At 39.5% G+C, this 25919-nt stretch overlaps 1 protein-coding gene across 1 annotated transcript in view; it reads left to right on the top strand.

The window, feature by feature from the left end:
* Positions 1 to 24927, top strand: part of pcp4b (Purkinje cell protein 4b) — a 41134-nt gene extending 16207 nt beyond the window's left edge. Inside the window, exons 2-3 of the mRNA XM_085245512.1 lie at positions 10184 to 10235; positions 24189 to 24927. Coding sequence (XP_085101638.1) covers positions 10184 to 10235; positions 24189 to 24322 — 186 coding nt within the window. The 3' untranslated portion in view covers positions 24323 to 24927. The remainder of the gene's footprint in view (positions 1 to 10183; positions 10236 to 24188) is intronic.
* Positions 24928 to 25919: the final 992 nt, after the last annotated feature.

Here is a 25919-nt window from a genome sequence, read left to right as displayed (position 1 = left end):
GGCAATTATTAACAAACTTCCAATCTGTCTGAATGTGACTGCAGTCGCTCTGAGCTGAACTGCGATCGTTGCTTCCTGCAGGTGACCCATGTAGTCACCTTGCAATTGAAACTGGTCATCCAGAGATTTATGCTGAATCTGTGGGCAAAAAACGCCATAAATGAGGAAAAAATTCAATACAATAACCAGGATGGTTGTGATGTTGCCCAGTTTAGGGATCAACAGGTATGAAATCACCGCCCACTCATGTAAAATAAAGTTGCTATTCTTGGACAGTCCCTCAGACCTGCCATGTTTTATTCTGTTTGTTGACTGTTTCTTATTCAGACATTAGAGAAGCACCTCTATACTTTCCTATCTATATCACGTTTAATTTTCAAAAGAAATACAATAAAATAACAGAATAATAACATCATATTTAATATAATATTGGAACTCATTGGCCAACATGTAGTCTCGAAACCACTGGCTACCATCCGCTGACTTTGACATTAGAGGTCTTCGCTGCTGGCAACCCTGGAGGTGCTGAAACATTGGCCCATAGAGGTTAATCATCAGATAACCACTAGTTCCTCAGATCGTGTCTAACTGCAGGATGGCAGTAGAAGCACTCCTTTAAGACTCCATTCATGTGGACCTGTTTTATGTAGACCTAACTACATAAGCACTGACTTGGTATTTTTTGCTTAGACGCAATCCTGACATTCACTGAACAAGAAATGCTTTGAAAACTTGGAGTTTGACGACTTGATGATAAATCACACAAAAGTCAGGTTCAAAGTGTCGGTTTGCCTCCAGCATCCTATTCTGCAGGGCAGATAACCGACTTTGACTTGGAGTGAGGAAAATAAAGGCTCGCTCTCGGCAGAATGAAAGGAGGGGGATGATTTAAAGGATTCTCTCTGAAAAACCTCCTCGCTCTCTTCCCGCTCCATCCCCAGATGAATGCCCAATCAGAGATAAAACATATTTACATTTCTCTGATGTGCAATGCGCTTATGGTATGCGCGCACTGGATTTTCTGCTATTCTGTTTAGGGGCACGTGTGCATGCAGGGACTCTTGTTTGCACTGTACGCGTATATGTTTTCTCCTTGCAGTACTGTAATTGAAAGCCCGGAGGCACAAAATTGCAATGCAGAAACAGCAGCTTTGCATGCGGTGCGCTGCAATCATAGTTTGTGTTTGTCAACTTCACCTAAAGGCACACATACACACACACACATCCAAGCATTGTTTGCTGACCTTGTGTCCCTTTGAGTCTGTAAATGATTAATGAGACACACAATATGTATCTCTTTACTCTCTAGCTCCCTCATCATCATATAATTACTGTTTTCTTCTGCTTGATTGGTTTCTCATCTACTTGTTTGTTTCTCAGTGCAGGAAATTCAGTTTCTTGTTGTTCTCCTCCATCCTTTCTACAGGTGCACTGATTTTTTTTCGAGTGCAGGGTAATCTGCAACGTGAGGATAGCCCCCTTTTCCCCCTCAGTAATCTCACTCATCGAGCGCTGCTGTTATTGCAATTTACACTTGGCTCAGCTCCAGAGCAGCTCGGCCTTAATGGCTCCTCCTCTCTCCGTTGCACTCGAGTGTTATAGCTTCTCATCATCACCTCAGTGCTGAGCTAAGAACTCTTGCTATAAACACAATGACCTCAAGACGCTTCTTGAACTGTAGCCAAACTGTAACCTGTTAAACCCCGCAGAACCTGTTGTAACTTTAGTATTACACCATTATTATGGCGACGTTTACATTCATTGCAATTATTTGGTTGTGTCAGAGGAGAGATTCAAATGTTTCTATTGGTGCTAGACAGCATCAATAAAAATTAAATCAGAAATCAAAATTAAAGCATTATTGCAGACAAATGTGATATTCAGTCACTTGACCGAAGTGCATCTCTGAAAAGCAAATTAAAGTCTTTCCCTTCATTCGTTGTATCTGCATGACATTTGCAAATAAAACTCATAAAAAAAACACTCCACGGTTGTGAGATTACTCTCTATTTCTCCTATGTGCTTTTACGTACAGTGGCCACTTTAGAAAAGACAAATAATTGTGTCAGATGAAAACGGCTTTTGTCACGTATGTGCAACATTTTTGTGAAGTCTTTGCACTCAGCATGTGTACTGGAGAAATTTGGATAAAACATTTGGTCCAATGAAATACTGGATGGATAGCTCACCGTTGCTCTTGCGGACAACTGAGTTTTTCTTGACACGTGGTTGCACTTAATTTGCCTTTACATTAAGTTCTGTTGGCAGACGCACATTTTCAATATCGCTTGATCGCATTCATTTAATTGTGAGAAGTTAAAATGATGATCGAGATTAAAATTCGATTTATTGCGCGCCCCAATGTAGTAGCTGTTTGCTGTTACCAGGGTGCACTGTCACATACAACCACTCTGTGCACGCAAGCATGTCTGTATAGGTTAGGCAGGTTTGTGTTAGCAAATAGGGCACTGACAGAGTTCAGGTTTAGGTTAAACAAAGACTGGATGGCATGTAACAACAGCCCTCTGTTGGGACTCTCCTAATAGACCGGACAGTTTAAGTATAAACTTCCAAGAACCCCCAAAAAACACAGATCAGACTATTTCTGCACTTCCTAAACGGTAAATAGTTGGTCCATGATTCCACAGGGAGAATAAATCAGCAACTATTAGCCAGAAGGTCTTCTTCACAGTTTTTGCTTCCAACTCCTCAAGTCAAGCAACGCTTACATATGCACTGGTGTTATCTAAGAGAAGAGAGTCAGTGATTTCTACTGATGCCTTTAAAACCTCACAGTTGTTATTTCGTGCTGTAACTGTGGCTACCAGATTTATGAAAACCACCCTCAGACATACTCTGCAGCAATTTAGAAGATAAACAAGTAATTTTTTAACACACAGCGTATATTTCAGCAGTAACTGTGGAAAAAGTGAAATATTAATGCTGATGACTAAATGACGCAACAACCTCTCACTGAAACTTGAATTTACCATCTCAGCTTTAATCTCCAGTGTGCTTAGAGACAGATTGCAAACACCACCACGGTGGTTGCTGGACTAGTACATTTATTAACACTGCTTCCTTACATTGTATTGAATTTAACTGTCTGTATAATTGTTGGAAAACACAGATTAACTGCTATATAAATTCTTGCTGGAGCACGGCCATGAATGGTAAATGCTGTCATTTGAAATGTTGGCACTATCGGTTGGCTTTAAAGGACCATGAACAACAAACCCTTTGTGAAGGATATGAATGGTTATATGTAATTTGTAACCATTTAACAACCCTAAATGAGGTAAAAATGACTGACTTGCTTAGTTTATAATAAATGGAATGGACTCATATGCTACTATCTACTAATAGGCCTGCTGGACAGCTTTAGTGATACAAATAAATTAAAAAAAATATCTGCGAATGGTCGTGTTGTAATAAAGCTGTGACTTTACATCAACATTATAGCTCCAAAAGCAAACACGAAAGACTCAGGCCCATGAGCTTGAGGCTAGTTTTGTGTGCAGTGAGTACTGATGGAGTGCAACGCAGTCTGACTGTCCTCTTTTCTCCTAGTCAACTGGTGCCACAATAGCTTCTGGGAGCCACATGAGTGTATTGTGAAATATCAGCTCCAATAGCTCCAATGCAGGAAGCAGCTAATTTCATGGCTATTACTAAAGGCTGCAGCAGAGACTCAGTTACTCTCTTTGAACTGGGATTAGTAACGAGGAAGAACAAAACAGTGCTCTTATCTGGTCCTGATATTTGTTTGGCGCTGCAGGGGTGACTGGAAGAGAGCTCAGCTGTTTTATTCTAATGTGAATTTTAAAAGTCACTTCCCTTCAGCTTTCTCCTGACAGACAAATGCAAAAGTGAGAACAAATCAGGAACACATGTTGACAGGTAAGCATCACCTGCAGTGTTGTATGCACTTTTTTTTACACACTTGAAGTAATCCGTGTTTGTTGTGGTTTGAACTGCATCAAAGACCAGCCCTAAATTAGACTTTTCTTCCCAAAAGGCACAGCTGTGTTGTGTTTTGAGTTAGCGTGGATATTTCATACCCTCGCACCGCTCATGCTTCTCCTCAGCATCAAAGCACAGCGCACGCCGTTTGAAATTCATTGAAAGCATTGGATTAATAATGCAGGGAGAGAAGCTGAGAAAAGAGGATACGTAACGTGATGTTTTCTTGACTCCTCAGCTATTAAACCATGGAAACCCATCTGACATGACCGAATGGGAAACCTTTGACCGAGCAGGTGGATAGCTTTTAAAAGCTTGCAGTGAAAATAGCAGGAGCTAAATCCCCCAGGAGGCAGTCAGATACATGCTCCCTAAATGAAACCATTTTCTTTCTCTGTTTTGCTACCGTGGCTTCACCTCATTGTTTCCCACTGAATTTACAGGAGGTTAAAATAAAAATAATAAAATATGTATAGAAAAGAGATGAGTAAAATTAGAATAGAATAGAATGCTTTTATTGTCACTATACAGTTGTACAATGAGATACAGAGCATCTCCTGCTCAGTGTAAACATGCTGGGGGGTACAGTTCTGCAGCGCTATATACATATGGACAGTATTAACATAGGGAAAAAAAAAAAAAAAAAAAAAAATATATATATATATATATATATATGTATGTATATGTATATATATATGTGTATATATGTATATATATATGTATATATGTGTATATATATATATATATATATATATATATATATATATGTAAAATGTACAAATATACAAGCCGTTTAAAAAAAAAAGTAATATTTAATAAATAGTGTTGTGTATATACAGTTGAGTTATTGCACATAGAATTGGCATTGCACAGTGGTGGTCCATAGAGGAAGTAGGAAGAAAAAAAAATTGGGGGGGGGGGGGGGGGTGCTGTGTTATTGGTGCATGTGTGAGTTCAGGGTGGTTATGGCTTTGGGGAAGAAACAGTTTTTGAGTCTGTGGGTTTTTGTGCTGATGCACCTGTAGCGCTTCCCTGAGGGAAGCAGGCTGAACATATTGAAACCAGGGTGGGAGCTGACCTTGATAATGTTTGCTGCTCTGCTGAGGCAGCGGGAGGAATAAATGTCCATCAGGGAGGGGAGAGGGCAGCCGATGATCTTTTGTGCTGCCTTGACTACACTCTGAAGCCTCACTCTATCCGCCTTGGTGCAGCTGCGTACCATACCGTGATGCAGTAGGTTAGCAGGCTCTCAATGGACGAGCAGTAGAAGGTCAGCAGCAGGTTGGAGTTCAGCTTGTACTTCCTGAGGACTCTCAGGAAGTGCAGCCGCTGTTGGGCCTTCTTGACGACCGCTGAGATGTTGTCTGTCCAGGAGATGTCAGCAGAGATGAGGACACCAAGGAACCGGAAGGTGTGGACCCTCTCCACACACTCCCCGTTGATGTAAAGGGGGGCCAAGTCCCTTTACATCAACTTCTCCTGAAGTCAACAATGAGCTCTTTGGTTTTCTTAGTGTTCAGTGCCAGGTTGTTTTCTGAACACCAGGCTGCCAGCTTCAGAACGTCTTCGCTGTAGTCTGCCTCGTCTCCCTTTGAGATGAGTCCGACTACCGTGGTGTCATCAGCAAACTTTATGATGAGAGTGTTGTTGTGGGTCGAACTGCAGTCGTGGGTGTAGAGAGAATACAGGAGGGGGCTCAGCACACAGCCCTGTGGGGAGCCGGTGCTCAGTGTGTGAGTGGATGTGATTGAATGTGGATGCGGATGTGATGCGATATGATATTGAATCAGTGCGATTCAATATCATATCAATAACTCTGCTAAGCATGGGTAAATAATGTCAAGCCCTGATGATAAGCACTATGCAAGTGAAGGCCCCGTTTCATTTTCTGTACTTTACTTTATCTTCAGTCCTCTTTTATGCTAGTCTTGCGACTAACTTGCTACCAAGCTGTATTTAGCTTAAACTCTGGAGACAGCCAAGATGCTAGCTCCAGTGATAAAAAGTTATCACAGTACTAAAAGAGGCAAAAGCTGAGGTCCTTTGAACGAGTACATTAAATTTGCTCCAAAGCAGGTGAGTACCATAGAAAGATGTGTTAAAATGGTCCAAATCCACCATGAAAACTGCCCAAAACTAGCTAACGCCTCGTAGCTGTAAACTTGCCTGTTTAAACTGCATTGGGATAAAGAAACATTACTTTAGTGGCACGACCACTTTGTTACAGACAGTAGCTTTCTACTCATCTTCACTAATTTGACACATTTATCTGATATATAACATGACTTGCTCTTTGGTTCATTGTACAAGCAGAACGTTTGGAGTCAATTTATAAATGTTTTATTTTGTTTTCTGTGGCTGCAGCCAGTAGTTGGTGATGGTTTATATTAAATGGCTACCTTTAATATTTAAATAGAAATACAATTAATTTGCGCAAACACTGTTAGAGGGGCATTCTTGGGTGACACAAGAGATCATCAAAACCTGCTTTGGCTAGCAGATAGTTTAATGGAAGATACCGACTTGGCTGCAAAGTGAGACTGTAAAAAGCATGTTGCAAGTAGGAAACAGATTTTTTTATCTTCAGGGTAAATTTTGTATCTTACTGTAACTAACACATTTCCAAAGAACCAAGTTTTAATGTAAAAATATATGTTCCTCACTTTACGTTGCATGTTTGCACAGTTGCACACAACACAGAAACTACTGGTGACCATGGAAACCTGCTAGTGATAAAAGTAGTCACAAGGAGGTTTACTGTGCAGCATTGTTTACAACATTTTCAAAGCTAGGGACTGTCAGCAACCTCCAGCAACCACTTGCCAACCGGTCATGGAATTCACACTTTTCCCTAGCAACCAGAGGTTACCAGTTGATCATCAACCAATCACCATACCTGCTCGCATTGGGGTTGCTAGCAATGTCACAGCGACTGCCAGCAACCTCACCCAACCAGTTGGGGAATACAGCCAAAGCTTTTAAATGATCAGAATTGGTAAAAGGAATTGTAGCAAACTGGCATATTTAAAAAGCTGGAACTATGAAGTAATGTAAAAGTAAAATTTAATCTGTAACACATTCTGAAGATATAATCACTGCATTGATCTCTGAGGCATTTATTGACTTGTATTAGTAATAAGAGTTGCACTGAGTGAAAGAGCCCAAACTGTCTGCATGTTGATGGTTTTTGAGGTTTTTAAAAAAAGTCTTCCTTTAGCTAACAACCGGCTAACCAATCACAGGACAGAATCTTCCTCTGAACTATTACCAGTTATAATGCATGTTGGATGATCTGGTTTCTGGTCACTCCCACTTCAGGCTGAAAGTCTCAGTCGTCGTCCCCCCCCCCCCCCCCCCCGGACCACAGGAGGCAGTCAGAGAGTGGATTGAGGTCATTTATCTTCCCAGTGCCAATGTTTGTAGACTACATCTTAACTGCAAAGGGAGGTATTGATCCTGCTCTCCTCTCTTTATCCCCTCCTCCTCAATACATAAGGGAGAAACGATCACAGCTCACACCCTGGTTATGAATATGAAAATGCATATTGTTGATGTTAAAGTGACATTGTAATTTCTGCAGTGATTTCCTGCAAGAAACTTACTCGACTGCACATGTCTGAGCTCAAATCGACTCACAGTGATTGCACGGGGGACTTTCGAGCCTTGCACCATGTGTGTGGCTTCAGATGGAAATCGCACTGCAAAAAAAAGTTATTAGCAGCAGAAATTTAAACTAAAAGTTTGCTAGTGAGCATTTCCTCCAGGGTGTCTACTTTCTGTGCATAATGATTTTTATTAAAGTGACAGTGAGTTAGGAGTGTTTGCACGCTCTCTCTCCACAGAACCCTTCGGTTGTGGCTCTGAAGATAAATGGGCCACCAAGGCGGGCCCAAACACAGGCCTGGGGATAGGGATAGCTAATACTGAATTAATTAGCATGGGCTGATATGGTGGAGCAGCAAACAAGAGGATCATTTGATGCTATCTGCTTTTAGCTCCATTAATTTTGAACACTGTAGGGAATGCTCTTCGTGTCAATAATTGAATGACAAAAATATATTTTTAAACAAGTAAATAAAAGTGCAGTGACATCATATTCATGCTTCCAGAGAAAAACTTTATTTCTCTGACAGGCTTAGTGCCCAGGGTTTAAGCGAAGTTAAGCTAACCTGCTATTTAAAAAAAATACAAAATGATATTTTATATCTTATAATATTTAATATTTAAAGATTATGAGTTCAAAAGCCAGGGAGGAGACCAGCTGAAAGCTCTGAACCCTATTCTTGTGAGACGAGTGGAGGGAGGAAGAAGATCTAAGAGTGCGAGGGGAAGTGGCAACCTGGAGAAGGTCAGACAGACATGGAGGGGCGAGGCTGTGGATGGCTTGAATGGCCAAAGAAACATTTTGAAATTAATGTGGAATTTAAGTGGGAGCCATTGAAGCTGTTGCAGAACAGGAGTGATGTGGTGAGTGGACTGTAGTGACAATACAAGCAACTGAATTCTGGACCAGCTGAAGCTTAAGAAATTATATAAATATATTTTTTAAAAATAGACATCTGCTGATAGGCTGTGGAAGTGAATTATCTTGCTTGCTTGACTAATCACCAACATTAAAGTATCAACTAAATGCTTTTTTTTTTTTTCAAAATAAAGACACAAAAAGATTTGTGATGTTTTTTTTTTAATAATATGAACGCACACAGCTTTACAAGGATGTCACAGTTTTTTTCATTGGACAACGACTGATCAAAATGTGTGCTGGCTTTTGACACTCAGCTACTCACCAAAAAAAAAGAGGAAAAAGCAAAAGGCTTGAGATGTTGCTCCTCGCTGCAGCCCATCCTCCTCCCTTCCTTTCCTTAATCCGTCTTTACTTCTTTTATTTGGTTCCTTTATGATGATGATGATGTGCCCTCTCTTCCTTGCTGTGCTGCATATTAAAAGCTATAATATGGTTCTAAGAATAGCTTTGCCTAATCTGCTCACTGTGATGAAGTGTCACTCTTATACTCTTCTATAATGTTTTACCCTTTTCATGCCTCTAATGCTGAGAGTACCTGTCTGGATCCCAAACACTTTAACATACAAATGAAGGCATTTTACTACCAAGAGCTATATAGTTGTTTTTTTCTTACATAAACTTGTTTTTATGAGCGATATTTTAAAAAAAAGATGAACATTTATTTTCCCAGCAGACTGATATCTCATTACGAGGCAAAACTTTTCAAACTCCCCAGTGTTTGGGCTCACTTTATGTACACGCTGAGAAAATCACATGTTGTGTTGGCAGAAATGGGTATTACATACATTAACTGAGCGTGTGCGAGTGTGTGTGTGTTATTTCTCTAGAGATTAGTGCTTATTTGCAGTTTGATGGGGGAAAGCGAGTGTGTTTGGAATACAGAGTTAATATGATGTGGCAAATAAATGGCTGTTGGATAATGAGACATGGCATTTAGATAAATGTCGCTGCTTTAGTGTTTAAGGGCATAATGATAATGCTATATCAGCTAAGCGTGGCTATCTGTATTATGTAACATCTAGATTTTATTTATTTAAAGTGTATTTAGCAAACAGGTTGTTTTGGACCTGTGCAAAATACTATTGACTTGTTAATACTATAAACTGATGTGAAATGTGGTATTAGAATGAAGGTACATAATGTAATTGGACTTTATTATACAATAAAACTATACCTACAATGTACACATCCTCATTTAGTTGTCGTTTAAGCCCTTATTTAAAACTAAGGTTTAAGTACTTATCCAGCTGCATGAGGCTGTATAAGATATACTTATATTATCTCATAAATAGTGAGAAAAGAAAACATGTTGCTACTATTGTGACCTCTGTAGTGTCACAGTGACAAGTCATAGTAAAGAGCAACCCCTCGGGTACTGTGTCAGTCCCTGTCTTACTGTAAACTGTCTCTACTGTCACGGGCTCCTTGGTCCACAGGGCCTGCACTGCCCAGCCCACGTGGCCACATTTAAGACCCCCTCTGGCTGTCATGGGGAAGGCGTGCCAGCGCAGCCTCCAGTATGTCAGAAGCAATCATGAGACTGGGTCTTAATAACCAATAAGAGCACAGACCAGTGGCACGTACTCAGGCCCTTTGGATACAAAGACAGGATGCTGTCAGAGTAAAGTCTGGTGGATTAAAATGAGAAGAAATCTGCGCTCCACTGACTCTTACATTTTGTTTTTTGTATTGCAGAGACAAACATCTGGAGCTGCTGCTGGCAACAATAAGACTTCTGGAGGACAAGGTAAAAAAGTCACAAAACGATATGTTTGTTTGTTATTTCCTTTGGAATATACTTGGACATTTATTTTAGGGGAAACAAACTGTTGGTTTAGGGGAGAGGAGATTGGAGTTTACAGTATAGGATGGTTTTAGAAGACAGATGACAGTAGATGGACAGCAACAAGGAGAGAAGGACATGCACAAAGACACAAATTCACCTCAGGCTTTCCATCAGATCTGTTCTTACAAGAGTTCAGGGAATGATGTCATCATATATAACATGGAGAACATTTGATAAATGTCAGAGATTATGTGATTTTTATCAAATTATTCCTTATTATTCAGAACAATATAATAATCTCTTCCCCTGCTTGACAGAAGATCACCTTGTTTATATTGCTTATACTTTATGGCTTTACATTATTTGACAAAGAGGTTTGTTTGCAACTTTGATATCCTGATTCAGCTGGAAAAAAACACCCTAAAAACCAGGAGACAAAAGTGAGATGACCACCAGTGTCTGTAAACACACTTCTCTGATGATTGCCTCCCTGAGCAGAGACAGACGGCCTGTATGAGTTCAGTCCTGGGGGAAATAAAGCACAGCTCTGTGCACCGAGCACGTTACAAATCATGTTTATTGTTGAGCTTTCTGTCATTAAACCCATCACAGCAGAGCAAATAAAGGCTTCAACGAGAGAACTAATATCCTCCCAGCTTTCACCTTCTCTAAATCATGGCGCTGATTTGATGCCCTGACTCAGCAGCGCATCACGGATTGAGATGGGACCAAGTAGGCTGCGCTATTTTTATGAGATAAAACAGTGAATCTCGGATCTTATTCACTTTATTTGTGGGAAACTGCATTAAAACTCAACAGCACCGCTGTTACACTGACACCTGTATGTCACAAATCAGATATGTTAGTCATGTAAAAACTTCTTTTTTTTTTTAAATGAAGTAGAGACTGCTTTAATTAGGCATGCCACACTCAGAAGTCCTGAACTCACAAAAAATAAATCACTTGGAGCTATATTTTCAAACCATAGAAATTCGTGAAGACGTGACGTGTTCTGTGCAGCAACAGCTGCTCTGTAAAAGGATACTGTCGGTTGCTCCCAGATTTTTAACACTAGATGCATTTCCTGGTGCAACCCCCAGGGGATTTGTGTCTCCACCCGGGGATCTTTTGCTTGTTAGGCGAATGTGTAACTAGTACACAGTGGAGCAGTTTTGTATGTAATCACAAAGCACGAAGTACAACAAACACAAGGCATTAAAGAAAGTTCAAAGTAAAACAGGAAATAGACGAATGCTAAACAGTAGCCATGACAGAGAGAGGAGAACAGGCATCATCAGAAAGATTATGAGAGAGAGAGAAAGATGATGAGAGAGAAAACACTTGTGGAGCTAAAACTGCAACTCATAAAAATCAAAACATCACAGGAAACATAGTTAAAAACCTGATGCCAAACAAAGCAAAGCAGACAAAGCAGTCGTGGTATGTCTGAAAACTCGAACAAAAGAGAGATGACTGTTGATGGTTCCATGTATTTCTACACTTTCTTTGTCTTTCCTAGAGAACCAATCTGGTTAGTTGCTAATAGATGGCCACACACCTTCTCTACTTTTAAGTCATTTACATTTGTGCACATGTAAATTGGGCCTCATTTGTTGAATGAAGATGGTAACACATTCGACTGTTAGAAGCATCACCGCTCTGTCCCTGATGTCAGCATCATAAACCCAGGGGTGCAGCTCCTTGTGTGTATAAACACCTCAATAGGAAAGAAAACAGGGCTGGAAGCGTGCGATAATGAGTTTGCGTCACCACTGACGCAAACTAGAAAATGTTTTGTTTTTTCATTCTAATCTATAGTAAGTAGGAAACAATTCTTAAGCTTTCTGTTGGTAGAAAGTCTAATAAGGATGTCCAAGCAACCTGAAGAAGTACCTGAAACCGACGTCACTGCAGTGGTTAAATTTGGAGCCATTGTTCATACATGTAAAAAAACAAACCAAACAGACGGCCAGTTGACCATTATACAACCATGAAATGTTTGTTGGGATTACAAACTGAACTGAACTGAATGGATAAAAATGAATTGTAGACTCAAACTAAGACTCACAATCATACAGGAATCAGACTCCAAAATCACAGAAATTCAAACAACAAAATTCAGAAACACAAAACCCAAAGGTGCCAAAAAAGTGGCCAATATGTGGCTGGCAGAGTGCAGACCCAATTGAAGATCTGGAGACACGACCGAACTTTGAACAGCATTTATTGCCAGAGCTTGGGGAGCGAAATACTCTATGCAGAAACTCAGACTAACCAGGAATCAAGCACTTGCAAGTTACAAAACTGAACACGCACACATGGGGGAAAGTATGACAACGACAAAGACCAGAGGGAGACTCGGACAATAAATACACAGGAGGGAATCACGGAAGACAGGAACTCAATGCACATGAGACAAAGGACTATCAAAATAAAACAGGAAACATAACAAACTCAGAAACAGACACTAGAAACAGGAACAGAACACAAACGTGACTGAAAGATGACTCACCTGAGACAACTAACAGAGAGACCAGAGAGCGAGACATAACAGGGATCACAGAATAGAATAAGAAGATAAACACATGCACACTATGACCTAGACGGACCAAAGTTAACCAAATACAGTGACAAAGGCTGACTACTCAAAGAGACAAGACAAGGGGCAGGTGACAAAAGAGGGGACAGATACAGTTCCAGAAATAAGAATATAATACAATGGAAATAACCTTAAACTCGAAACACAGAATACCATAGGACTAAAACCGAAAACATTTCATTAGACCAAAAATAATTCCCAAACCTCTAAAACTCAAAGGAATGGCCCAAAAACCTAAGATGCAAACACACACCGACGTTTGTTGCATTACACACAGGCAGTATTGTCAGAAAATATTACAGTTTATGTGCAATTAGTTGATGAGTGTGATGGTGAGGTTTTTTTTTTTGCAAAGATAATGATGTATTGTATAGATAAAGTTACATAAAGCAACTTCAATTCAGTTTTATTTCTATTGGATCAAATCACAACAGCAGTCGCCTCAAGGCACTTTATATTGTAAGGTAATACAACTTCAATAGAATCAAAGCAAATCTTTTGTTCCAATGTTTCAATTTCTTATATTATCCACCTGAAAGAGTTAGAAATACTTAAGGGAGTAATCTGCCTGGAAAGTGCGTTTGAAAAGTGCATCCTCATTTGCGATTGAGAGAAGCTTGGAACCAAGTTCACGCAGCAGCTGACCCCGTCTAAAATAAAACAAAAAGTCGCTCCAATTAAACCGAGCTGCTGTTTCAGCTACATTATTCACCAACAGCAATTAACGGGATTATCTCGAGCAGGGTAAACACTGTGATGCAGGAGACTAATTTTTCACTGCCTTTAAAATTCAGCTCTAGCATTTCACTCACTTAATGAAAAGAGAAAGTGAAGGAAACTACACGGCCCGCAGTACACATACACAAACACAGAATGCGCCTTTGTTGTCTGACCTTGAAAATTAATTTGAAGCCTGTAAAAACTGCTTTCCCAGCGTGTCTGAAGTGTGTTTCTTAATACACAGAGATGTGGGGGGAGAGAGAGAGAGTGGGCGAAGGGGGTGGGGAGGGGGAGTAACGCTGCTATTGACTCGCCCACAGCACAGTCTTTAGAGGCAACCTCTCACGGGCTCAAGGACAGCCACAAGCAGATGTATTCATATGCACTGGAACTCATTTTGAACTGGGTACATTTAAGTACATGCAGCTGTGATGCACCTCAGAGATGCAGAAGGGGCTGTTTCCCTGATACCAGCGGGTGGAGGATGCAAGTGTTTACTGCAAAGATAAGGACGCCAGATTGAATGTTTATCAAGTGGATACAAATGAATCTTTTTTCTGCTTTTCTGCATAAAGAGTTAGAGAGTGCTGGCTGCTGGTGCTCATATATTTCACTCTTATTAAAAGAAAGTGATTCAGAAAGTGACACAACAGGCTCTTATTGTTTTAAACGTACAAAAAAAGTCTGCAGCGTGATAATAATATGCAAAACCTGACATAGATAAAACAGAAGTAACTGCAAATGATGTTGATCAGAAGAGGTCATTTGCAGGGTGTCCTATCTGCTATTTGTTAAATATATAGCTGGAATATTATTTATTTTCATGATGCAACATGATGAAATTTTGCTAATTTTACTACTTTAGTGCAAAACCATCGTAAGGTTTGTTTATCTAACCGCAGAGGAACCTGGACCTTCATTTGAGGCTTTTAGAGTTTGATGTGTAAACTAATCTGTAATTATATTTCTTTTCAAGGTTCACCTCATTTACAGAATAATTCAGCCTGTTTAGCTAAAATGACTAAACTTAAACGTGTAAAATACAAAACTTTTCACTTTAAAGTTTTTCAGTTAGCTTCCCTGTAGCCATTTAATTTGAGAAATTCATGTATTATATTGACATTAACAGTGCTTGAAAGAGAGTAGAGTCAAAGCAACTGTGAATGTGTGCGATTGAATGATTCAGACAATGAAAACCTTACAAAAGAAACATGAGATTGGTGTGCATTATGCTCAAATTGTAATAGCAGCTAGGTGAAGAGCACAGCCAGGCACATTTTTATAATGTCACATGTAGGAGAGTTGTGCTTTCAGGGCTTGAATACACGGTTAATGTTTTTGAAAGGGCGTATTTTAACCCCAGCCTTTATTCAGCTATACAATACCTGAACACAACCAGGCAGTTAAACTGAAAACATTAAACTATTAACAGTAAAAATTAATATTACTATTGTTTTTTTCACTACGCACAAACCTCATTGTCCTAGGTGAAAGGCCTCTGTTTTCATTCTTTCATCCAACTCATTTATGCTTCGTCCACAACAGGTTGACTGTAGTGACTTGCATTTTAAATAGTTATTTAAGTCTTTCAGATTTCAGAAATCTATCCTAGCGTTGACATTTTTTTATGTTTTCATGGCAAACAGGGAGAAAAAAATCACTTCCCAACTCAACTCGCATCTACGCAACTTAGTTAGTTCTGATTGGATCTCGTCTCCCTTGAATTTCATCTCACTTCTACTGGTTGACAAATGTATCAATACATTTTTATCATATTTTTTGTCCTTTTTATTTAGTTACAGTCTTGTTGTAATCAGAAAAAAAATTCTTGTTGAAAATTATTCTTCAAGGAAATTAACAGTTTTTTTGGTCCGATCTCTATAAACCCTACAGATGGTCGTTTTGACGATGTCTACATATCTAAATTTATTGAGCTGCTGCCATGTGATTGGCTGATTCAATATCTGTATTAATGAGTAGTTGAACAGGTGACGGTGTATATTGAAGTCAGTGTACTATTCAGAACCTTTTAGTGGGCTTCTGTGACATTGGCAGACGTGGTTGGAGTCCAGATGTCATGTGTTTGTACCATATGTTTCATTTCTTCAGTGACCTTATGAGCCCAAGTACGACACAGACTGTCCCTGCCACTGAAACAGCTGTTAGTACCACAGCTTTACATGATACTTCATGAACAAACCACACTGACAGTAGCAGTTAAGGATGGGGCACAGTGATGCTGTCATATGGGAAGTGCCCCCTGTTATCTGCTTATTCATGTGGGACATGACACATGAAAACAGCTCAGTTACCTCATGTAAATGTTAAGCTTGCAAAGTAATGTTAAAGAACAATGTGGAACTGCTCCACCAACGGCCCCTCCCCCTCGTTTCAAACAGGCACAGGCGTAATTTCAAGCGGGCTCACCTTAGAGATCAAAGTCATCCTTGTATAATTAGCTTGTGACAAGCCCTCAAAGTGAAGATGACCCATTTTCTACATACTTTTTAATTAGCTTTACTGTACTAAATTATAACCATAACGAATTCTTCCTATTCTGTTGGATAATGTTATTGAATGCACACTGTATTTCTGTTTCAGGAGCTGAAAACACAAACAGTATTTCTTCTTCAGGCCTTTGAATGCACCATGTTTTCTGGCTTCCTCTTTCAAATCTGATGCCATGTGCAAGTAGATTACACAGATGCTTCCTTGCCAAAGAAAGAGAAAAAACATTAAAATAAAAAGTAGACATAAAGGGGAAAACCGTACCAATCGATGCTGACATGGTCCTCCACGTTTATGCGCATATCGATCGTCTCTCTCGCGGTTTTCTGCGCCTCTCTAGTGTCTCATGGCCTCAGGGGTTGACGATGTTTCCTTGACTTTCACGCTGGCTTTAAACTGTACACACACATTTCTACCCACATAAATATATATGCACACAGTACATATGAGGATTTTTCATGGCTCCAAATGAGTCTTTGTAGGGTGACTGCAATTGAGCACAACTGATCTGGGAACAGCGTGTGTTACCTTACTTAAGATGCATTTTCCTTTCTTAAGGAGTCTTTTTTTAGTTATCTTTTGAAATTTAATAGACAAAAAATGTGAAAAATATTTTGTATGTTCACACAAATGAAAATTGACTTAAAAAAATGGTTATATTATTTCTATTGCGCTTTGTTCTTTGGGAGGCTAAAACCTCTTGGGAGGTTCTGTTTGTGTGCACCATATGTCATAGTTAAACAAAATTCTTTCAAGTCCAGATCTTTCAGCAACTCTGTTATTCGTTTTGTGTAAAATTTAGAGGTGCCATGGTAAAAAATGCCAAAAACGTTTAAAAATTCTGACTGGCTTGTTCTGATAGCTGGAGGACATTTCTTGCTTCTTGTCTATCTCAAGGATTCCCAGTCTACTTTAAGCTTCACAGGTGTATATGTGGCAATTGCACTACTGGGTCCATTTGGATAAGGTGTCTCTTTACTGCGTCTTATCTCTTGCTATGCAAATCAGATGCCAGAGTATGCCTCCCCTTGTGTCACCTGATCAATATTACTGATAGCATTGTATAATGATACAGTCCAGGCCACACTTTAGACTCTTAAGCTCAATTTATGATCTTATATGCTGTAAGTGTCACTGATTCAAGTTACATACTTGACAAATAAACCTCCATTCACTGTGACATCTACTGTTGATGATGCCAACATAGCAGAATCCCAACAATGCTTTATATTGTAAGCTACAGACCCACAATAGTTAACAAGAACGCAAACAAAACGTAAATACAAATCTCATCCTTTCAGCACCAGAAGCAGCATTTTACTATTTTGTAACCCTTTTTTTTACAGCTGTGTAACACCTGTGAAGGGGCTGTCGGGTGTTTCATTGTCACCCCTGGTATTCACTGCATATTCCTGCCAGTTATAATTCCTGGTGTGTTGCACACTGCTTTCTGAGAATAAGACCCAAAGTGAAGAATTTAGAAGCAAAAGATCTAGATTGTTTATCTTCACTAAGTTCGTGGAAAAATGTGTTGCATTTTTCTATTTTGTGGCATTTGAGAAATAGATGCAGTGATTTTGTAACACATGGAAATAAAATTTCTACAATTCTAATGAGATTGAAAGTCAATGTTTGACACAAAAACCTTCACTTTCAGCAACACAGCCTGAATCAAGCCCGAGTCAAGCTTTCTTGTCATTCCTCTAAGTCGTCTTCAGGAATAGTTCTCTGGCTTCTTGAAGGACATTCAAAGCTCTTTATTGGATGCTGGCTGCCTTTTATTCTGTTCGCTGTCAAGACGATCCCACACTGCTCCAGTAATGTTGAGGTACTTTTCTGTGTTCATATTTCCATCAGATTTAAAGGGATCTCCAACACCACTGGTTGAAATTGATCCCCATGACAGAACAGCCACAGTGCAGATGGCTGTAGATACTCACCTGTCTCCTGACCTCCTCCATACATACTGAAGATGATTTTATCCAGAACATTCGATTTTGGAACCATCACTCCATCAGACCTGACAGTGTCTTTCAGTCCAGCTCTTGTGTAATTTAGCATAGCTCATCTTTTTTTCTCCTTGTTTCACCTCCTTAAGAATGGCTTCTTTGCAGCCACCTGTTCACTGAGAAGATTTCAGATGGGGGTTTAGTGAGAAGGAGTTAAATCAACTGAAGGGAAAGATGCGTCTCTCGGGTCCTGTATTGGATTATTATTATTTTTCCTATTTCTTAAGGACATTACTTGCAGATACTGGTCTTCCGCTGTAGTCTATTTTAAGCCAGTTCCTCTTTTATCCTTTTTGTCTAGTTACTCAGACTTTGTAAGAACACACTGCAGGTTGTAGGTTCAATTAAAGAAATAGGAGCAAATTATGTGTCTTTGTGGCATGCTGCTAGCAACAACAGCAAAAATATGCAGCACAGACCATTTTACTCACAGATGTAATAACTTGCTGCAGTAACGTGGGCTAAAATAGCCGTCTACATGCTGTGCGAAAACTTAATAAGTTCTACTTTACTTTCAACAATCACTTTCTTTTGTCTCAAGGTCTGTAAGCCTTCTTTCATGTCTCTCGTCCCCGGCTCACACAAATCCCTCTCATGGCTCAACTGGTTTTAAGCAGTGAAATCAATAAGATGTCCCAACTTTCAGTGGGCTTCAAAGCGGCTTTTAAAAGGCATTCTGAAAGAAAGCCAACCAAGGAGGGTCTTATCATGACTCTTATGAATCTATTCCATTTAAACTAAATCACCTTAGCTTCAGACCTCATAGCAATTAGGCCTAAATTTCAGCAGATACCACACAACAGCACCATGGACTTGTTTATTTATTCTTTTACTTGCTGAAAGTACAAAACCAGACGAGCGGGTGCGGCACCCCGACAGCAGATATTACAGGGGTAATGGGTTTGATGATCTGTAATTTGTGTCGTGAGCAGGAGATGAATCCACAAAGTGAGGAGAATGATCTGTCACTGTCACATTCAGCCGTGGCTTCCTGTCTCATAAAACAGAAGAAAATCCATCCTAAAGACTCCAAGCATTCATCGGGATGACGACGACGTGTTGGGTCTGTGCAAAACTCCAGTTTGCAGTTGTTGATTGCAGAGAGAAACTAAATGTTGCCATGGTAATGCCATTTTTAGTGGGTTTTATTCTCTATTTAGTTTTAGAAGTGAGAATAACAGAGATTGAAGCAGTGGTGTACAAGAAGCAAATGAAACACAATGACAGTGGACAAACTGGGGGACATATGCATGGCAGACAGGCAGAGCTCATGAATGGGTGGGATGGGTGGATGAGAGTGAACAAACCAAAGAATTCAGCTGCTCGTGTTGACAGAGGAAACTAGAAACGTGGGAATGTGTCTGAGAAAATCACAAATTCTAACAGGCTGAAGCTCAATATGAGGACGAAGGAAGGAAATGTTCCCAATAAAAGCACACAAAGTATTAAATGTAGATATTACAAGACATGTTTATATTTTTATCTGTACTGTATTGATTTATCCTTGTATTAATTCTCTTATTTACTGTATGTATTTATTCGTTTATTTTTAGATTAATTAACCTTTTCTTTCTTTTTTTAAATGAATTTTTTTTTATAATCATCCAAACAAAGTGGGCGAATGAGTGGGTCAGTCATGCAGCGTGCGTGATGGCTGATCGACAAAACACAAACAGCGAGTCAGGGCATTGCTAATGAAGGTGCTTAGGTAACATAGCTGACATGTGGCTCTGACTGACATGACTAGCGGCGAACACAGAGGTGAGCCCATTTGCTTTCAGTAATTTGGAAGACGTGTTTTTTTTCCTCCCTTGTTAATAATGTTCATAAATCTTATTTTAAATACTTTTTCATTACTGCTCTTAATTCACTATAGCAGTTTCCCCTCAGGCCCACAGAGAGCACAAAGGATAAATGTCGCTACCATTATGTCACCCATTAGTTTCCGAAGTCCTGTTTTGACTTCCCACTATGAAAGTAAGCATAAGTCGTTAGCCGATGAGCATACCACAGAAAATCCTCCATTTTGAAACATGTTATGACCAAGACTTTAAAAAATAGGCTGAAGTTTTTATTCAACATGGCCCAAAATGAATGACTGAGACCATAAACTCAACAGTGTTTACAGAGGTCGGGGCAGAAAGCCATTTTTATGCAACCACATCTGTCACCATCTGGTGGCCTTCAAACACGCTTCTTTTTTCAGACCTTTAAAATTGAAGCTACATCCATGCAGGATCGAAGTAGCACAGTGTTAGTAAAGTACTGTAAATCGTGCTTGCATTAGCCAATGGGCATCAACTGTTTCATTCACGTTTCCTTGCTCTGCAGTTCTCAACTCACAATGATAGGAGTGGTATAGTTTCTACATACTTGGACAAATGTTGATTAAATTGACCAAAATAGCATCTTTTGAGACATGATATTGAAAACTAGAATAGTAACTTATCCATTTCTAAACAGGTTTGACTTTATGTCTACTGTGCTTATGCACTAGTATTGAAACTGTCCCAATTACTCTCACTGGTGCAGCCTCCTTGGTCCATGTACGATATACAGTATAATTCACTGTATAGTGAGAAAAGCCAGTTTTGGTTACAGCGTTAATTTTGCCCATTTTTGTCCAAAATACACGTTTTCCTACGTTCACACCGCAGGCGAAAGCGCATCAAATCTGACTTTTGTGACCCTATGTGACCCATATCCGATCATGGTATGACAGTTTGAACAGCACAAATCAGATATTTTCCAATCCGACCTTGGTCACTTCTGATACTAAATCCGATACATATCTGATGTTGTAGAAAGCGACTGCTGTTTAAATCCCTCTTTTACTTCACTGACGCAAGACAGAAGCCAATTATCAGCGCCGGAGAAGACAAACGAGAAAGCATGGTGGCCATTGTTAAAGCACGGGCTCTCTTTTTTCTCAGTGTCCTTCTTTCTCTAATTAATTTGTCAAAATTCTGTCGGTTACGATTGTGCAGAAATTGCAACAACACCCACTAGCTCTGTAGCCGCCATTTTTACTTCCGTAAACAGAACGTGTTGTGTGTGAACGTAGCCTAATACACGGCCATCCAACGACAACTGCTGTGAGGTTAAAATGAATATTCCCTGAAATGTGGTTGATGCCAGTCGCTGAAAAAAAATGATTGCTAAAGCCACAGTCATGCAGGCCTACAGATCACTCAGTGAGCCCCTTGCAAATCACCTGTCACTAGTGAAATTGTTTTTCTGGGTTCAGTTTACAGAGGTCTTAATGTGATATGTATGAATACGATTCTATGTTTGTCTGTAGCTTTAAAGGAGTAGAACCTTCGATGCCACTTGGATTCTTAATCAAATCTTTTAGCAGTTTTTGCAACATAAACTGACCGCATTCAACCAGGACAAAGAGATTTTAATGTATTATAAAAAGGTCAGCTCTTTGATGGATGCATTTCTGACTCAAACAAGCTGGACTTGATTTTTTTATGATTTAGCTGAGCTTGACATGATCCCTTCAAGCACTTGAAGGCAGCATCAGATCAGATCCATCCTTTCACCTTCCTCTGTAGACAGACAGTACAGATCTCATCCAGTCGTACTGCAAAGATTACGAACATGTTGACACGGCAGAGGGCACAGCTCAATAGGTAATGCCGCTGGGATGAAAACAGCAGGCATCAGAGCGTTGGAAAATTCAATATCAATTAATGCTGGATTCAAAGTGCGACTTGATATAGAGGTTAGTGTTTTCTCCTTGAGCAGCAAGAGAGAGGTACTCAAGTTCAACCTCAAGGGAACCCAAGGATTAGCTGCACGGTCAATACACGAGTCGCTCCTCTGCTCTTCTGTCGTGTGTTTCTCTGCTGATCAAACTGGAGACAATCAATGTTTTGCAGAAGTTTTGTAAGGCAGCAAAATGCATTAGACTTCATGTGGAGCTCTGCTGGTGACTCATTAGTTGCTCAGAAAAATAAAATGGCTAAAACCACCTAACTTGTGGTTGTGTTTGAGGATCGTTAATCATCACAGATGCAAAATGGTAAAAATTGTATACAGTTATTCTTTACATGGCAAAAACAATGCTATGATTATTATTTTCAGGAGGCCTGAGAGACTTTTACTTTCTTCTAGACTGTTATTCTTGGTGGCAAAAGTTGTTGTTGTTGATATATGTTGGAGCCACAGTGAATGCTGCTTGAGAAAAATCTTCTGATAGCCTCCCTTCATATAACCTACAGGGAGGAAATCATTTTAATCACCAAAACTCTTCTCTGTAACACCACAGCTATTTTCATCTGCTCATTTACTCCTCGATCGGCTATTTATTCATGTTTCTAACCGTTTGTCAGGTAATAAAAATGCACAAATGCTTGTTGACCATATTAAGGACAATAATAACAATAACAACCAGGTTTTTAAAACCTAGTTAAAATACATACTACATATTACCCTAAAATTATGCAGTTAGATATAACTAAACGTTTTTTGGAATGACATTCAAATGCTTTGTATTTTCCACTGTGTAGAAATTTAAAATGATAACCTAACACTGATTTGATTTTGGTATATATATACTCTACCAGTCAAAGGTTTGTCACACATTTTCTTTAATAGTTTTTCTTTATTTTCATGACTATTTACATTGTAGATGAATGAACACATGAATTCTGTAGTAAGCAAAAAAAGCGTGGAATAACTCACAACATGTTTATATTTTAGATTCTTCGAAGCAGCCACCCTTTTTCTTTGATTACTGTTTTGCACAGTCTTGCCTTTCTCTCATTGAGCTTCCATGCATGTAGAGATCATCTGTTCACCTTTTCTGCGTCGCACAAACAAACGGTGGGTGGAACCAAAGATCTCAAATTTGGACTAATCAGACCAACGCACAGATTTCTACTGGTCTAATGTCCATTCCTTGTGTTTCTTGGCTCATCTCTTCTGAGATTTATATAATATAAGACATATTTAGAATTATTGTTTTCTTTGCTACATAATTCCATATATCTAGCTTCATATATTTGATGTCTTCAGTATGTACCTACAATGTAGCAAAAATAAAGAAAAAACATTAAATGAGAAGGTGTGCCCAAACTTTTGACTGGTAGTGTGCATATATATGATCTGCTTTCACTGGGATTACAGTCGTGGCCTTTTTGCCAGTGTTGGTTGAGCTCCAGATAGGATTAAGAACTGGTCGTCAACTTATTTCTTGCACTCTGCCCGATTCCCTCACAGAAGCCCTGCTCCACTATTATTTACCCATATCATATGATGTTGTGACAGAACTCTGTGTGTTTCTGTGTATGCTACATATTATCTGTGCATGTGAGTGTCATCATTGCAAAAGTCTTTTAACAGTAGCAGGAAATACCAAAAAAAGCATCTTTAAGTATCTGTAACAGCTACACTGTCAAATGTTTTCAGTCAAACTTTTCGGCTGTGCCAAAAGATGTGGTCTGATCTGTAACTACTGAGTACTCAGGTAATAATGTAGTAGTTAGTTACAGCAGTATTACATAAGCTGATGTTGAGAGATTATGAGATCAAGCCAGCTATGTCCTGCCAATGTTCACACTAGACTAGTTGTCTACACATTACTACTTCAGGTTACGGAAAAGACCACAGCTTTGGAAATCAGCACCTGTGTGCATGCCTTTTCACCTTGGTAATGCTCTGTTGATCTGTACCTATGAGCCCAAATGAAGGCCGAACTGCTAACAAAAGCCTAAACTTTACTCATGTCCACACAGTGCTGATCATATATAGCAGATGTCTTGAAAGACCTTATATGACCATTAAGTCATGCAAACTAACAGAAGCAGTGATCTCTCTACAGTAAGCACTGCCTTGTTATCGGGATATGCTGATGAGGCTTCAAAAAACAACTTTTTAAATTCTAAATGTTGATCCAAAAACGGTCCCGCGGAGATGTCAATAAGTGGAAAAATACAACTTGACCTCTGTCCTTAAGGTTGCTAATCTAAAATCGCTTTTCAGAGCAGAGGCCTTACCTGACCGTGGGATAAACTCCAACTTTGTCCACACTGATGAAAGGTTCAAACACCTTTTCATTTTCCTTTCCAGATGCATCCAAAACGGATGTGCCAGAGGACTTTGACATCGACTTGGACGACCCAGAGACTGAAAAGGCAGCTGTCACCATCCAGTCCCAGTTCAGAAAGTTCCAGAAGAAGAAGAAGTGCGATGAAAAGTCCTAGTGAGCACCATGTTGCTCTGTCACTGTGTGCAGGGACGGCGGGCGGAAGTGACGGCACAGCGACGACGGTGTGACATTTGCATGTAAAACAAATTCATACCAGTTGGAACTCAAAGGGTTGCGATGGGGCTGGGGGTGGGGTGGGGGGTGGAATGCAATAGCCTGTTAATCATATAACATGTCTGTGAAGTTTCCTTACCCTATAATTATAAATGCTATTATTTAATATTCGACTACTGTATCAATAACTAAGTAATAGAGTAATAACGATATGGTTTCTGTCCTGCCATATATGTCCCGTATATCATAAAGTCTAGCTGGTGTTTGTGTTAGAATATGTTTTTGTACTTATATTTCCCCTCACCATCCCTTTCTGTACTGCTTTAGACCGTGTTTCCCTAAAAGCACCTGTATTCTTAGTGTGGGTGGACTAAAAGCTAATGTTAGAGTGAAGGCTGTTTTAAGGAAACCCTGCCTGGAGCTTTTTCATTCCGAGCATAATATTTCATCCAGAGGCATTTTTATTTCTTACCTGCATGGTACTATCAAAATGTGTATCAATGTAAATTGAATAAATAAAAACTCTGTGTGGAAACTGTGCTGAAATGTGGCTGCTGAATTGTTGCAGTATGCGTAGGGACTTTTACTCTGTCTGCGAATAGAAACTGTTCTGAATAAGCTTGGCCTAATGTATTCCCTTCTCAGCTTGATGACCTTCTCTGTGTAAAGCCAGGCTAACTGAGTGACTGATTCCCACTGAGCTGCTCTCAGCTTTAGGCATTTGCTAACCTACAACCACCCAACAGCATACACCTCATTAAATGTCATATATTTTAGGTCAAACTCCAACAGTGATATTTTGTTGTGAAGTGAAGGATTGTAAAAAATAATAATAATACAATTTTAAAATTGGCTTTTATTGAGTTTTCAGTAGCGATTTGTGTAAAAACTGCATTTGTAGGGGAACTGACATCTGATTTCTGTCTGAACTGCCCGGCTGCTGCTTCATTATTTGATTTTTTTTTATAGTTCTGTGTAAATTATTCCAGTGGCCAGGATTTCAGCTGCAGAGCTGTCACAAACAAGCCTTACTCCTTTTGAAACTGATTACAGAAAAGACACAAAGCCTCGCATCATTATGCAGTACAGTATACGACACCGGCACATTATGTGGTTAGCCCTTCCCTCATTAGTCTGTATAAATAAACAAACCAACTCTGGCAAAGACACTGTAAAAGTTAAACCCTGATGTCTGGTTTCAAAAGAATGAAGACCAAAGCACATCACACAAAACACACAACTCTAACAAGCAAGTTGTCAATCACTGATGCTTTTCTAAAAGAAGATTTAATTTTGTTCCCATGCTAGCGTCATCACAATACGAACAGTGATGCCAAAATTTTGACTGGTTAATCATCTACTTTAGTTCAATCAGAAAAATGTGATATTCCATTTTGTTTAAACTGTTAAATGGCCATATCTAGTAGATTCTAGTACGGGCAGTCAGAGGCTCAACAATTAGCAAATGTTCGTAAAATGCAACAGCTAGCACAGCAATAGTGGTACATGCGTGGTACATGCGTAAATAGCTGTATTTG

The sequence above is a fragment of the Mchenga conophoros genome, linkage group LG14 (assembly GCF_057382185.1).
Source record: "Mchenga conophoros isolate Kocher_MC1m ecotype Shallow Benthic linkage group LG14, M_conophoros_male_GT1.1, whole genome shotgun sequence".
Lineage (NCBI taxonomy): Eukaryota > Metazoa > Chordata > Actinopteri > Cichliformes > Cichlidae > Mchenga > Mchenga conophoros.
The sequence above is the reverse complement of the archived record's forward strand: the minus strand, read 5'-3'. Positions and strand labels throughout refer to the sequence as shown.